The sequence below is a fragment of the Symphodus melops genome (genome assembly GCF_947650265.1).
Source record: "Symphodus melops genome assembly, chromosome: 2".
NCBI classification, from domain to species: Eukaryota; Metazoa; Chordata; class Actinopteri; order Labriformes; family Labridae; genus Symphodus; species Symphodus melops.
In genome coordinates, this window is record NC_136692.1 from 9,463,233 (window position 1) to 9,478,437 (window position 15,205).

Sequence of the window (15,205 nt, forward strand, 5' to 3'; positions counted from 1 at the left end):
TTCAAGGTCCAGCTTGTGTCACACTTGTGCACTCAGCATACTGTGTTAAACAAAAACAATAAATACATGAATAATTTAAAGTAAAACCTTGGATTTCTGCTGAGAAACCTTAAAACAGTGTTGTGCATCACCGCTTCTGCTGCTGAAATGGAAACAAAACTCACAAAAGGAACACGATAATCTATTACATATTAAAATTTTATTTCAATCATACTAAATATATTTAAATGAAAGCGAGGACAAACTAAAATAAAAAGAGACATAAATACAATTATCACAGAACAATAACAAACATGTCAGCCGATGTATTCAACAAGCTGTTGGAGTTGTTCAGACTTCTTCACAACCTCCGGCAAAGACAGCAGGATCTATGAGCGAAAATAGTAATTACACATAAATAAAAACGTAATAATGTTGAGAGACATTAAAACACGCAGAATGAAAAGCGTCTCTCACCTCTCGGACTCTATTTATCATCTTATTTAACATCTGGAGCTCATTTTCACTTTTCTGCTGGTTGGCCTGATGGATGATTTGCTGTGAAATAAATAAAATCATGATTATTCGGATAAAGCAGGAGGACAGTTCAATCAGTCACTACCACATTGTAAGAAGCCGATACTTACATGTCTTTTTGCTCTCTCGAGGATTTTACCTCTGCCCTGCTCCACCTCCTGAAGACTCGCCTTCAGTCTCTCCACCTAAGGGGAAATAAAAACAACTCAAGTCTTTTCTTATACATGGTCTAAAAAGAATTAAAATAAATGTATTGTATCCTGGAAGTCTTGCACAATAACAGAAATAAATACTTCTTTCAATAGCTGGATCTTCTCTTCCATGAAATGTGAAGGATTAGCTGATTGGCCACCAGCTTTCGTTAACTCCCCCCGCAGGAACTTAGACTCCACCTTAGATTGCTGGAGAGAGCAACGCAGCTCAACCACCTCCTTTCGCAATTCCTGTGAAAAATGATAAAAAGGAGTTTTACTTTATTTATTTTTTAAACACATTGAGGTTTAAAAAGGAAATATGCATTTTGTAACTTACATTACTGTCAGTCTTGTGTCTATTTAGCATTTCCTGGGCCTCTTGTATTTCTGACATCAACTTGATCACAGTTTTTTCATCCTGTGTAAAGAGAAACAGTTTTTAAAGCAATATGTGCTACTTCCCTTCAGTCAGCAACCGCCTGATTAAAGGTTTACTATTAACATTTGTTGGGCAAAACAAAAAACAAAAAACAAAACAAAACATGAGCATTTATCGAAGACAACAGCAGTCAGAGGAACGATTTGTTACCTGAGCTTTCTGCTGCAGAGCCTGGCTGCCCCTCTCCATCAGGTTGTTCAGATGGTTTAGTTGACGCTTCAACTCCAACACCTCAGCCTCATGCCTGCTGTTTGCAGCCTGTAGCTCTCTCTGCAGGGCACAGCTGGAACAACATGCCACATTTGTTTTGTACAAAAGCTACAATTTGTATATGAAATTTAAAAAAAAAAAAAAAAAAAAAAAAAAAAAAAAAAAAAAAAGAACTCCTTATAATTAAAAATACATTTTACCAGTGTACCAGTGAACTGACGTTTTTTGTCTCTGTTATAGCAAACATCTTCAAATCTGGTTCAATTCTAGTTTTTAAATTAAGCAGTAACGCTGCTTTAAGAGTCTAATAAGTGGTTCACCGTCTTTGGGTTTTAGACCATTGGTCGGCTCAAAGAAACTCTTCAATTATCTTTTCCCGCTGCTTTTTAGCACTGTATAGAAAAGTCGATTTGTTCATATTAGAGGTGAAAACGTTTATTTTCTTTCATTTATCAGGGAAAAATTTCCCAAAAACTTCAGATTGAAAATGTTTCTCTATTTATTATTTTTTTGCCTATTTAGTTTTGTTTGGATCTAACCGTTTGAAAAATAAATTACATTTGAAACATCACCATGGCTCTAAACAGAGCAATTAATAAAAAATCCAAAAAAGTAAATCTTATTAATCATAGTCATTTAAAAAAAAAAAACTGAAACAAGCCCATATTAGACAAAGACAGGGATTCTGTAAGTAAAACAAATGTTATTTCATCCAATAATATACATTTTGCAGCAGCACTTACATGGTGTGGTGCAGCTCCTCCAGGTGAGCCTCTTTACGCTCTCGTAGCAGCGTTATGTTGCTGATGAGCTCTGTGACGGTGCCGCTCAGGTCAGCAAACAGCTCTGCCTCGCTGCTCTGCTCGTCCTCAAGCTCGACTGCATTTAAAGTCTTTTTCGGGGTGACGGCAACACGAGTGAAGGCACTCATCTGGCTGAACAGAGTTTCACTCTGGGGCTCAGGCAGGTCTGAGTTGACAGGAGAGACAGTGAACTACAGTTTAGAGTCGCCATTGGCCAAAGTCGTTAAATTACATTCAAGCCCGCCCTCAGCTGAGTTAAAGTGTTTTTTCTGACAGTACTGATTCTTCTCTTTAAAGCCATTAACGGTCATGAACAACTAGCCAAACGTTTTTTTTTAAAAAAGGTATTTCACTAAGAACATGCAGGAAAGCTGCAGCACCTGCTGCAGGAGGCGTCTCATCGTCTTCTTCCTCAGCAGTCAAAGCAACCATGATGCTGTCGACGAAGGAGCTGGAGGGATGACGACGCTCCATGTTGGGGACCAGTTGAGATTTATCCTTTATTGGTTCTGGTGTCTGAAGGAAAGGTATACAACGCTGCATGAAAATGTTTAACTTCCTTATTGTTTATTTCACTTTAACAAAACCTTTGTAAACCAAATGTAAAGAAAACTGAAGCTTCTATTTTAAAACTGAACTCTCTATGACTCCTTGCTGTTATTCATCAGTTCCTATAAACTACCTGTTCATTGAGAGCTGTGTGCAGTTCATTGGTCAATCCTCTCAGAGTGTGATGCAGTAAAGTTATTTCAGTGACGGCCTGTGCCAGTCTCTCTCGGAGCTCCAGCTGGGTTGTGCTGGCTTTGGACCTTGTGGTTTCCAGCTCCTCGAGCAAACTTCTGTACTCATGCCTGAATCACAAACACAAAGGATGAAACACGTGAGCATTTATTATACGACGTTAAGGACACATTTTGTTACTGTTCGTGTCATCGCTAAGTGACTTCTCCTCTAAGTACTTAGCTTGATCCAGTGTCACTAACTGAACACTATTTGTCCTACTGCAAGGAACTTTCTGTTAAAAGCAACTCATGTAAAAAAAAAAAAAAAAAAAAAAAAAAAAGGTTGTTGCTACATCCATCAAACACAAGTAGTGCCTGCTGCAAAACAACTTCATCCAATCCAACTTTGTCAATATAGATCAAATGAAAAGGAAAATGAATCTCATAGTCATCTTTAATTAAAAACGCTTAAAAAGAGATATTAAATATGGTTGTTTGATTTTAGACCTACTTAAGTTGACCAAGTTCTCCTTTCAGGTCCTCACACTGAAGGTTCCTCTCCCGGAGACCCTGCAGGTTGGCCCTCAGCCCACGCTCGCTTTCAGCCATCTGCTCCCTCGCCAGCTCATTCTCCATCTGTAGGAACTGAGACACACAGACATGGACAACAGGAAGTTAAAGTAGAGTATTGTATACAAAAAAGCCATCTAAAACACATGATGATGTAAGTGCTCCTCCTTTACTGCTCCCAAGTAAATACAGACTAGCGTTTTATAACTAACAGGCAAGACTATTGTAACGCTGTCCTGGTCTCCATAAATCAGCGACAGTTCAAACAAAACTCTGCTGCAAGAGTGCTGACAAAGACTGAATGTGTGCTCTCCTTCTGGTCTTTGAACTTTATTTATATCAAATCAATATGAAAACAATTGGTTTATGATTTATTTCAGTCGATTTAGAGAAGACAAGCAGTAAGAGAGGTGTGAAAAATATTTGCATCCCAAACATTAACTGATGAGTCCCAACATGACGGGCGTCGTAAAACATTGATCATCATGTAACAATGGCAGTTGTCAACGGATGGGATAATGTATACAAAAGCAAACCTCGTTCTCCTCCCTGACGCCGCTGAGTTGTGTGCAAACATCCTGGAGCTGCTGGATCTGCACGTTCTGGGATTGTGAAAGAGCCTGCAGCTGACCAAGCTGCTCCTCGCTTCGAGCCAAAGCCCGACTCAGCTCACACACGCGCTGCTGCGACGCACCCAGCGACCCCTCCAACCTGGAAGGCAGAAACACCACCAGAGGAATACATTTTGGGGGTTTGAGAGACAAATGTTCCTGACTTACTCAGAGCAAAACAATGGATTTTTTTTAAAGATTTCTGTGAAAATGCAGTCAATGAACCAATCAAACAAAACATAAATAAAAATTGTAGAGATATGAGAGCATCATTTTTACTGTAAGTTAAACTCAAGAATTCTTTCTCCAAACCGACTTCTTAATGTAACCCATGTTATACTGAAGCAACTGATGTTATTCCTAATGCATTGATCAATTCAGTGTTACTATGTTTTGAGCATTTTTAATTGCCCCCCGGGGACAATTTTTATTATTATTATTTTTTAATTGAAACACTTACTCATTTGCTCTGTCCTTGGACAGCTGGATGTCCTTCCATGACTGCTGCAGTCTAAAACAACAGCAGCTTTTAGTACCCGACTTCTGAGTTTGAAAATACATAATCTGCTTCCCAAGACCCCCAAAATAAAAATAAAAATCTGAAGTAAAAAAATAAATAAAATAAAAATTCAGTATTCCTGAGCTACAGTAAATCAGCATGGTTGTGAGGTCATACTTTGTGGTCTCGGCAGCCAGGGCCTGCTCCAGGAAGGTGTACGAGGCCAAAGAGGAGGAAACGGTAGCAGAAAGCTCTGTCACCTTTCTCTCCAACTGACCCCTCTCTTGGTCTCTTTCAGCCAACTTCTGACGCAGCACCCCCATCTCTGGAATTTATCGCAAACAAAGAAATATTGGCGACTTTACAGGAGAAAAATGACGTTATGCAGCTGTTTGTGAAGAGGTGAAATAAATTACCAAAGAAACAAATGTCAGTTTTTACCTGAGGTCAGAATTGTCACCTGCAGATTTAAATCACTAATCTGTTCTCCAGCAGTCTGGAGATTTAGGTTAGCTTGGTTCCATTCTTCTTCAATCTGTTTGGTAGAAACAGTCTTATTAACTTTGTGATAGAGAGCCATCACTAATCAGGAAGAAAAGAAATGCATCACAACAAGTCTCTTCTTTAGCTTTAGACATGGACCTGTTCTCTCTCCTCCACCGCTTGGTCTCGCTCAGAAAGATGCACATCCCGCTCTCTCAAAGCAGCAGCTGCCTTCTCATTCAGCTTCAGAAGAAGGGGGGCAGCTCTCTGCAGGAGTCCTCGGACTCTGCACAGCTGTCAAAGAGGCCGGACACATAGCGAGAAGGGTACATTAGCAACAATAGCAGAATTGTGAAAAGCAACGCACTGTTCATTGCTTGTAAGAAAGTTTCCACTGCTGCAGAGGCAGATTGTAACATTTGATGAAAATACCAACAGAAGGTTTGCTACAGGGCTTTGAAAGAAGAAATACTGAGCTTACTTCTTTCATTACACTGGATTGGTCATCTTTGGTTGTTGACAAAACATGACAGGCAGAGTCCAGTATTTCAGTGTAGACCCTGTTTAATGCAACCTGTAACAGAAGCAGACATCGTTACATTACAGATGTGATGCTGGTTAGATTAAAAGATGGCTGCTTGCTTAATGCCTGTTCTCTGTACCTGTTCAGGGTAAGTCTGGTTCAGGGCAGCTAACAGGTCTTGATGAGACCCAACAATCTTCTCCAGTTCTGAGATTTCTGTAGCACTGTGTGTCCTCAGCTGCTGCATCGCACTGAAGGCCTGCAGAAAAGACAACAAGTCTTGAGAAAAGAAACACTGGAATAAAACCACGTCAAGACAGGAGTTTTGGTCTGTATCACAGAGCCCGAAAACATTACACAGTAGAATGGTTACTGTTACTTTCTCAATTTGAGGGTCAGCTCTTATGTAGAAATCGGCAGATAAAGTCTTATTAAAGTTTGGTTCTGACTTCTAATTTCTTGTGAAAAGCTTTGAAGCTTCAGGATATTCAAACACAGCCGACTCTGGGGGTTTGTAAACATTTAGCAGACCTTCACTAGGAGATAAACAACCACCACAACTCACTATTATTTATAGCGTTAGCCTCACATGTCAATTAAATGCCTAGAAGCCAGCGTGTTATAAAACAAAAACTACTTGTGTTCAGAGGTTTCAACATTTGACTTAATATAATACTGAAGCATGTGTCGCAGTAAATTCATCTAGTTTTGTCTGAACAAACTTAATATAAAATCTGTCTATGGAATTGACATAAAATGACCCTATGTGAGTTACATTATTTAATCTCTGCCACAAAAAAAAAAAAAAAGACAAAGTAAAGCTCATTCAAACTGTAGTGAGTAAATGTGTGATTCAGCCTCCATTAATGCAACTTGAACAAAGGAATTACGTAGTGTAAGACTAGAAACAGAGCAAACATTGAAGCATTAAGCTAACGGTGCTTACCGCCTCTTTGGCTGAAAAGGCTTCCTCCATCTGCAGCCTCATGTCATCCCTTTGATGAAAAGCGTCTTTTACCTTCTGCGTCATGGCCGTCTGCGTCGCCTTCGTTTTCTCAAGTAATGACTTCATCTGACCGTACTGAACACAGACAACATACACAAACTATGAGATCTATATATAAGAGCATGCATTTGGTTGACAGAGGTACAAGAGACATGCTGACATACATGAGAAACAACGCTTTGATGGTCCTCTCTGACATCATTCGTTATTTTCTTCATGCCGGTGAGAGCAGCATCGGTGTCACAGCCCAGAGAAGTCTGTTAGGACGAATACACACAATGACACGTTTCTTAAAATCAACATCAGGTGTGGCCGTATTTTCCCACATTAGATCATGTGAATATTTTGAATTCAACGTCATTTCGCTTCATTTATGTAGAGGTGCAAAAGTGATAGAAAAAGTAACTTGCCAGAGCCTTTTATTCTCCACATAGTGAAATCAATAGGCTGAGCAACACAGAACGTGTGTCGTTGTGTGATTTGTCTTTCTTACCATGGTGACCTTCATGTCTTGCATACAGGTGATGAGGCTCTGCAGCGATCTTCCGTCCAGCTCCAACTCACCGATTCTCCTCAGAGCCTCCAAATACAGATCTCTGTGCATTGTGGTCTATATTTAAAAACAGAAATCAAGGCCTTAAAAAGGATCCATGGGATGCTGAACATGAGGAATATAAAGATATCACGATGAATTGAATTGTAATAAGTAAAGATTTTTAAATATTACATTCTCAGCCAATCAAAAGTGTTTCTATGCGTCCTTACCTGACTGAGCTCAGTGTGGTCTGTCTGCACGAGTTTCTCCCTGAGGTCAGAGGGTGCAGGTCCAGCAGAGGGAGGAGTCCTGGCTGAAGCTAACTGCTGCACCAGAGCCTCCACCATGATCATGCTCGACCTTAACCTCTGCTCAAGCTCTTCTCTGGGGAGACCCTCAATGGCTCCTGCAGGTACGCTGTGAAAAAAAAACACGTAAGAGGCAGGTTAAAAACAAAACAAAAAAAAACCCAACAAAGCTGAATTAGCCATGTTGTAATCCAAAAATCCACATTTTAGGATATTCTTTTCTTAAGAATGGACACTTACTTCCACAAGAGAGGGTCAGTCAGTGTGCAAGAATCAACTGAGGAGAACTCCCTCTTCCTTTCAAATTTTCCAGATGTATTGACGCTGTGGTCTATCAGTTTCATAGGACTTGTTCCTACACAGGCACTGTGGGATTCTGTAGGAGTAGCTCTTGTTGAGGGGATTGATACAGCCGCAGGAGGAAGTATAGGAGCAGACGCCATAGCAGGACCCATTTTTCCTGATGCCAAGAAGAGAAACTCTGCCATCTGCCGGAGCTGCTGCTGAAGGGGACCATCTGGAATCAAAGGAATATCTGGAACCGGCTTCTCTACTTCAGGCTGAAGTGCTGCACCAGGATTCAAATCAACATCCTCAACTGGCTCTGTGAGTGGGCCTGGCTGGGCCTTGCAACCCAGTGCTGTAGAGTTCAAAAGAGGGCATGGCATGGGACTCTCCAAGCATTCTGCCCACAAGCCAGCCGGGTTGATGTTAACAGGAGCCATCAAACTCTTCTCCCCCTCGAGAGCAGAATCTTCTGCTAAAAACCTGTCCCGCTCAGTGTCCTTACGAGCCTTCAATAAAAGCAGAGAAGCTCTCCTCACAATAGGACTGAGGAATCCAAACGGTAAAGCTGATGCCACGGAGGGAATTTCTGACAGCACTTTGAAAACGTCAGGCAGGTTTTCGGCTGAAGATTTTTCAGCAGACTTAAAAGGAACCGGAACGTTTTCGGATGAACCCAGAGCGCTGTCTTTCGCCTCGGTGGAGCCATTAGATCTAATGCTTAAGGGCAAGTCTGAGCAATTTTCCTGATGCACTTCTGCAGGTGTAAGAGCCTCAACTGAAGTTGCAAGATGGCTGCTGTCAGGCGATGTGGTTTTATGAAGCATTGAAAACAATGCATTGTCCTCAGGGTTTAAGTCCTTTTTTGGTGTTTCTTGCATTTGAACGCTAATAGATTTGTTTTGCGACACTTTCAAAGATCTGTTAGTACCAGAGGAAGAACTGATAGTTGGTGGGTCAATGTCTTCTTCTTCTTCAGCTTGAATTTGATCCTGTGTAACAGAGGTTGGCACACATTTGACATCCAGTGGCTGGTAGATCACTGCCTCGTCTTTAGGCAGAGTCAAATGAGTCAATCCAGTGCCATCAGACAGTTCAGCCTCAAATCTTACACCGAAAGACTCAGATGTGGAGCTGTTTGGTCTGCCAGTCTGGCTATCTTGTACCACCAAGCTGATCTGTTTAACCTCACTCATTGCATCAAGACTGATTGATTCCTGTGTAATGGAGAGGTCACAACCTGGGGTTGACGAAGTATTTTCAGTAATACAGTATAGATGATCATCGCTCTTTTGCATGTCTTGGTCATCAGGTAATACGCTTGGCTCTATCCCATCATTGTACAGCTCACTGTATATCACAGCCGGGTCAGCTTGGAGAGGAACTGTCTCTTCTGCAGGTTCAATGCCCTCTGGAATTTCAACCTCACCTCCAGTGCAGTTAAAAGATTTGAAGGTTAGATTAGTCACTCCACCTTCGGGCTTTCCAGTATCACTTGTGGTTTCAGAGACACTGGCCATGACAGAGGCGTCATTTTCCCTGCTACAGTAGGGATGATCTGCATGTTCGGCTTCAACAAGTCGACCAGAGACAGAGAGATTTGACTGATTTATACTGATGTCTCCTAAAGTTTCACTGAGCTGTTCCTGGGGCAGAAGGACGGTCTCATCTCGTAGTCTGGTCACATCAGAAACTTCAACCTCACAACCGTCACAGACATAAGATTTCCAGGTTATATTTACTTGTAAATCTTGTGTGGCACTATCATCAGAGTCTCCAGAGTCTGGTGTGCTGTTTTTAACCGAGGAAGCATCTTTCATCTCAAGCTTGTAATAGTGGTGTTCTGTTTGGTCACTGCATGATTGAAGAATGATGCTGTCAGACAGGACAGTATCTTCTGTTTCAAAAGGATTTTTAAAATCCTGATCTTTGGGCAGAACAATACTCTCTTCTGCACACAACAAAGTGGCTGCAATCTCAACTTCTCCACCTGGACAGATGAATGATTTGAACGTTACATCTCCAATTCCACAAGCTGTGTCAGTAGTTGTCATGTCAAAAGTGGAAGGATTGTTTTCTATGTCTTTTGCTGGCGGAGGAGAGAGTAAGTGGGGCTCTTGGTCACAGAAGGGAACATCAGCCTGTTGATAAGAATGACTTAGTTAATGAAAACTATCACAAAGAGATTCAATCTAATGATGGATGGATAGATGAAATTCAGGGGAAATCCAAAATAATTTTTTGAACCCACCTGTGTTGTTTTAACCACATCAGTATTAAGCAGTGATTTTGATTTGAACCTTGATGATGGTGTTGACAGATGGGGCGTTTCATTATCCAGACTTCTCAGAGGAGTGCGCTCTCTGTTTTTAGGCTAAAATCAACCGGGGAAAAAAAACAACAATCATTGCTTTGTTTGAATAACAATTCATAAAAAATAAAAGACTGGAGGACAAAAATGCTTAAATCTTACCAAGCCTTCGCCATTGGAACCTGAATTTCTTGAAGACATCACTCTGGAGAGCCAAAAAATTTAAGACACAATTGTTTGAACCTGTTGAAGAACTATACTTTGAACTAATTTGCACAAAGCTGCATTGAACTGGTTTGTGTATATTCGTCATGTTAACTAACTGGATAGAAGAAGCTACTATGCTAAAGTACGGGACTAATTCAGGCAAATTACCAGATGTAAGATTAAACGTTTCGGCGCAATAATGTGTTCTTATAACTATCTATTTCCTTATTAAGCAATCAAAGAGTGGACTGGTGTTATTTTAAAGAGTTAGTGTTACTTTAGTGGTTAGCTAATGTAACGTGACGTTAAGTTACGTTAACTGAAACAAGTTGACAAAAAAAACAGAGGCGATGAAAAAAATATCGCGTAAGTAACCATGTAGCAGTAAAAATCATGTAAAAGTACTTTACCTATTTTAATTTGACAGCCAACTTCAACCAAAGTCAAAAGAGAGGAAACTATAATAAACAAACGCCGAGCTGCCATCAACGGGCCGCGTTCATTCAAAACAAAAATCTCCCTCCTGCTATTGGTCCGTTTGTCTTCTTTTCTTGCTTTTATGAGTCAAACTGGGAACACGCAACGTGTTTTCGTACACTGCTGCCCCCACCTGGACGTCTATGTCACTACATCAGGACGCCTCGTTATCAATGACACGGTGTTTTTTCTTTCATCCTAACAAACATGTATGGCAAACGATCATTCTTCCACGTCCTGTTTTTCCTGTTTATTCCTTGACTCAATTTAAGCTTTGACCGCCTTCTTTTTAATGAAAAAGCCCTCTTTGGTTTTACCTGTTCATTAGGGTTACCAGAGCAATCATATTTTTTTTAATCTCCCTTGTTTGACATTCAAACTGGCCCCTAATATTTTTCTAGTGTATATTTTTGGGGCATTGTGTTTAACTAACAATGATTTCATCAAATAAACTTCAGCTGAAGTCAAAACCTCTCTGGGATAATCTTCCTAAATCAGACTCCACCCCCCCCCCCCCCAAGACATAAATTTGTCTTGGGAAAGGCATTTAGTAGCTATATTATGGAGCTCTGTCCCTTTGAAAACCTAAAAAGAAACACTACAGGAGAGATAAAAAAAAAAGTTGTTTGACCACTTTTGTTCTGGAGAGTAAAGAAAAACATTCACAAAAAAATAAAGGGTTCCTTCGTTAATGTCCATTTAGTTATTCTTTCTAATGGTTGTGGGCCAACGTCTTTTTATTTTTATTTAACCTTTATTTATCCAAGAAAAGTCCCATTGAGGTTAAAACCCTCCTTTTCAAGGGAGTCCTGCAGCAGTTACACTCACAACAGACAGCAATTAATATGATAAAAAAAATAACAGTTAAAGGCAATTAAAAGTTATAGAAACAGTTACAAGTAGAGGAAGTTGTCTCATGTGTTTTAAGCCTGGATTTAAAGACATTGAAGTCTTTTTGCAGCATGTTCAATGTAGAGGTCTTTTTCATTTAAATAAGATGTGAAAATGGAAATTATTATTTGGGGAATTTAATATTGTGACAGGCAATGCTGTAGGTAGCTATCTGGCAACACCAGAATGATAACGTTTTGACACCAAAAGCAATTTCTTTACAACTATGTAAAGAACATCGATTTACTTGACAGGAATGAAATTCACGTATAGCTCATGTGAAGTAATTTACCATTTTTAAGTAAACATTCATAACACATTGGCCAGTTTGCAGCTTAGTTATTGAAAACAGGTACAAAAGATGACAGAGCATTCAAATATGATTTCATAAACTGAGCTTTATCATGTGACTGATTTTACCAAAGTCAACTAGATCAATTTTATTACTAAAACATACATTAGTGTTTTATGAAATCCTCCACACATGTTGAGCTGAGGAACCCTTAGTAGAATGTAGAGTAACATTTATGAATATTTCACTGAAATAGTTTCTGACATCGAGGCGATGTGTTGCTCAACAGGTCGGACCTGCAGCACCTCAGCAAAGCCTCGTCCAAACCAGCAGGTGATGTCAGCTGTATCCAGGGTGAAGAAGAAGAGTCTGTCTCTGCAGCGTGTCCTCCTGTAGACTGAGCGAGGGTCTGCTGACAGCACCCCTCTGATGGCAGCAGCAGCTTCCTCTGGACCTCGTAGAAACTTGAACCTGGGTCTGTTACTGTCAGAGGGTCCTGTGTGACGTGAAAGTAGGTTTTTCCAATGGCAGCAATCTATTATGCTACTTCTACTACTCTTTTTCACATTAATCTCTTTTACAACAGCACCCTCTTGTGAGAAAATGATCACCTTTCTCTCTTGTATTTTGTTTCAATCTGTAAATTTGGCTTACCTGACAGGTGTGCGGGAAGAAACTCTGCTAACTCCCTCTCAGCATTTGGGGTGAAACGCACATCCAGACTCCCAACAGGAGGCTCTCTAATCCAGCCAGCAATGGTGCTGTAGAGCTCTTCTCCATAGCAGAGATGGTCCGAAGTCGACTCCTGCGGTTTTGTTTTTGGAGAGTCTGAAACTTGATCTTCACTCTCACAACTCAGCTGGCAAACCTCACCCTGGGTTACAAAGGTCTTGACCTCCTCCAGCACACTTTGGAGGACTCTAGGGAGGGAAAACTGAGCATCCCCTCTGGAATCTGAGACTGGAATATCTACTTCAGATTTTTCTCGTAAGAGGTGAGTCCCCAAGTTATCTTCTTCGTCAGTTCTTGCAGTTTTTAGACTTGACTGAGGGTCTGTTTCTGAGTCTTTTTCAAAGTTTGATACATCTGTGGTCTCATTTAGTGACACAGCAGATGAATGTATTTGGTCTTTATTAGTATCACAGGACTCTGAATCTAGAACCATCCTGGTTTGAGGAGAGTCATAATCTGGGATGTAGGGTTTGATGTCCAGGACTGGGGTTCCATCAATCATATCAATGTCTGAGAGATGAACTGTATCTCCTAAAAAATAAAAAGTTGGAATGAGTTTACTTGAATCTGAACACGAAGTCTTCTCATACATTTAATATCAATACAATACGAATATTATATTTGATCAATTCCTGTAGTATTTCTTTGGTTTAAATGTTTACAATCTGCTACAGATGTACACTGTCCTGTAAAAGAGACATGTAAGGCACACAGTTAACAAATAAAGACACACTTGTTTACTTAAACTTACCAAGAATTTTATCAAGTTTTGCCAGAGTTAGGCCCAGCACATTTGGTCGGTGCGGACTGCGTGTAGAGTACACACCCACTCTCTGACCGTTGAGTCGAGGAGGCTTCACTTTGGCTTTGTAGCTCAGGTGCCCATTTTTGTGAAAGAGGAAGATGATCCTGTGAAGAGCAAATTGGTAAAAACAAAGTGAGACAAAAGTCCCATGAAATTAATTTAGAGGCATGAATTTTGTTATTCTGAGCATGGAAATGAATCCTTTATCCTCCACATACAGAAAAAGAAAGGTACTTGAAATTATTTGAAAAGTCATGTGTGGTGCAATTACATTACGAAATATATATGGTTTTATGCAGACTCTTGATATCACATAAATAATTCCTGAAAGAACATTAATAGTGAATACAACACTTCAATAAGGTTTATTTGTCAGCGGTGTCACTAACTTTGACAGCAACCACGTTGATTCTTGCTCATATTTGTAAAATATATGTGGGTTTAAAGAAAAAAAAAACTATGTAACCAACCAGACGTGGGAGTATTGCTCGAGGCCCACCAAAGCGTGCTCAGGGTTGTTAAAGACACTCTGCTGAATGCGCAGTTCTGCCTTGGAGGGGCCACATATGGTGGGCTGTCTGGGGGTCCCATTTTTCACAGAGAAACAGGAACTTATGTATCCGATAGGGAGGGTCTGGATGGTTCCTGAAAAGTTTCATAGTTTACAATGTAAAACATTACATTACAAATAAAAGTTGTTTGATCCCCAACCAAATAAATAACCACTGACATTCTTTTATAAAATTGAACAGTGGAAAATCAGCTCCCCTTTCTTAAACTAATAATAATAATGTTATGCTTTTTTTTATAATACCATCACATTCGCTAGATGATGACAGACTTATTACTAGTGATGCTCTGATACTGTATCAGACTCTAGAAAGTAGCATTTAAAAAACAATGACCTTGCTCTAATGCGGCCTGAGGCGACGTTAATGAATGCGTCTGGTTTTCATCTGTTTCACACGGTTTAATGTTTGACACAGCAGACTGAATGGATGTCATGTGTTTGCGATGCGCTCGAATTGCACTTGCCAACATCTCCCTGTGGAAAAAAGAAAGATAAGTGAATTAGTGTAATGTTTTAAATGTACAAATGAAGTGTTGTGATTAGAAACACAAAAAAGACCAAAGCGAACTGACAATAAAAATCTCATGGTGTATCAGTTACATATGTGAAGATGATGATATGTCCGAGGAGACAGTTTAAACAGTTTGATTCTTGACTTGTTTACATGCTGCCATGTTGTGAACATACCTCAGGTTCTTGATCTCTTTCCTCATCACAGAAACCTGCTTATTGAGTTTATTGATGTTCTCGCCACAGCTATCACAAAGAAAGCTCATCTCAGCGTTAGAAATGAGGAGGGCAAATAACACCTCTAATAAATAAACGAATTAGCTGTGTGTCCTGAAGAGTTAGACGAACTACAGACCGCCGTGAAACGTGGGAGTCTATCTATACGGAAGTATATCGCGGACTTCCTGTTATTGAGAGTTCACGTGACAACGTTTAAAAGATATGTAAATAAATAGAAATCGAATTTTTTGTTGGTTTGTACCATATCACGATGTTGCTATTGTATCTGGGGGAAACAAAAAAACATTTAATATGAGACGCATGAAAAAGTGATTGAGGAAATGCACAGTGGTAAAACATATTTAAGTCAGCAGAGGGCAGCACATACAACAGTCTTTCTTTCAAATGAACCTTTATTACAACACAATGAGTGGACACAGCGGTCGTACACAGCAAACGGTAGATGTGATCGATTTATTCGATTAC

The 15,205-nt window shown here is 40.1% G+C and overlaps 2 protein-coding genes across 2 annotated transcripts; both read right to left on the reverse strand.

Annotated features, from left to right (window-relative positions):
* Window positions 1-179: 179 nt before the first annotated feature.
* On the reverse strand, window positions 180-10,794 carry spag5 (sperm associated antigen 5). Its single transcript, XM_079336875.1, has 25 exons — window positions 10,633-10,794; window positions 10,178-10,220; window positions 9,956-10,078; window positions 7,660-9,845; window positions 7,342-7,528; window positions 7,070-7,186; window positions 6,741-6,833; window positions 6,517-6,651; window positions 5,710-5,829; window positions 5,529-5,621; window positions 5,207-5,341; window positions 5,006-5,099; window positions 4,742-4,889; window positions 4,526-4,576; window positions 3,991-4,165; window positions 3,396-3,529; window positions 2,845-3,013; window positions 2,543-2,678; window positions 2,103-2,328; window positions 1,300-1,432; window positions 1,048-1,128; window positions 810-959; window positions 627-701; window positions 457-537; window positions 180-368 (listed from the first exon to the last, which is right to left on the reverse strand). Exons 2-25 carry the CDS (start codon window positions 10,214-10,216, stop codon window positions 297-299), a joined length of 4,953 nt encoding a protein of 1,650 aa, XP_079193001.1. The 5' UTR covers window positions 10,217-10,220; window positions 10,633-10,794; the 3' UTR covers window positions 180-296.
* Window positions 10,795-11,965: 1,171 nt separating this feature from the next.
* trmo (tRNA methyltransferase O) lies at window positions 11,966-14,898 on the reverse strand. Its single transcript, XM_079336897.1, has 6 exons — window positions 14,678-14,898; window positions 14,325-14,464; window positions 13,890-14,064; window positions 13,366-13,523; window positions 12,537-13,145; window positions 11,966-12,378 (listed from the first exon to the last, which is right to left on the reverse strand). The coding sequence occupies exons 1-6, from the start codon at window positions 14,764-14,766 to the stop codon at window positions 12,116-12,118; spliced, it is 1,434 nt and encodes a 477-aa protein (XP_079193023.1). The 5' UTR covers window positions 14,767-14,898; the 3' UTR covers window positions 11,966-12,115.
* Window positions 14,899-15,205: the final 307 nt, after the last annotated feature.

Excerpts from the sequence above, each read along its gene's own strand:
- spag5 (XM_079336875.1), bottom strand. The coding sequence starts at position 10,216 with ATGTCTTCAAGAAATTCAGGTTCCAATGGCGAAGGCTTG. Across the intron at positions 4,166-4,525 it reads TCCAAGGACAGAGCAAATGA|GTTGGAGGGGTCGCTGGGTG; the intron begins GTAAGTGTTTCA and ends TCTGCCTTCCAG. Across the intron at positions 538-626 it reads TCGAGAGAGCAAAAAGACAT|CAAATCATCCATCAGGCCAA; the intron begins GTAAGTATCGGC and ends TTTATTTCACAG.
- trmo (XM_079336897.1), bottom strand. The coding sequence starts at position 14,766 with ATGAGCTTTCTTTGTGATAGCTGTGGCGAGAACATCAATAAACTCAAT. Across the intron at positions 14,465-14,677 it reads AAAGAGATCAAGAACCTGAG|GGAGATGTTGGCAAGTGCAA; the intron begins GTATGTTCACAA and ends TTTTTTCCACAG. Across the intron at positions 12,379-12,536 it reads TCTTCCCGCACACCTGTCAG|GACCCTCTGACAGTAACAGA; the intron begins GTAAGCCAAATT and ends CACGTCACACAG.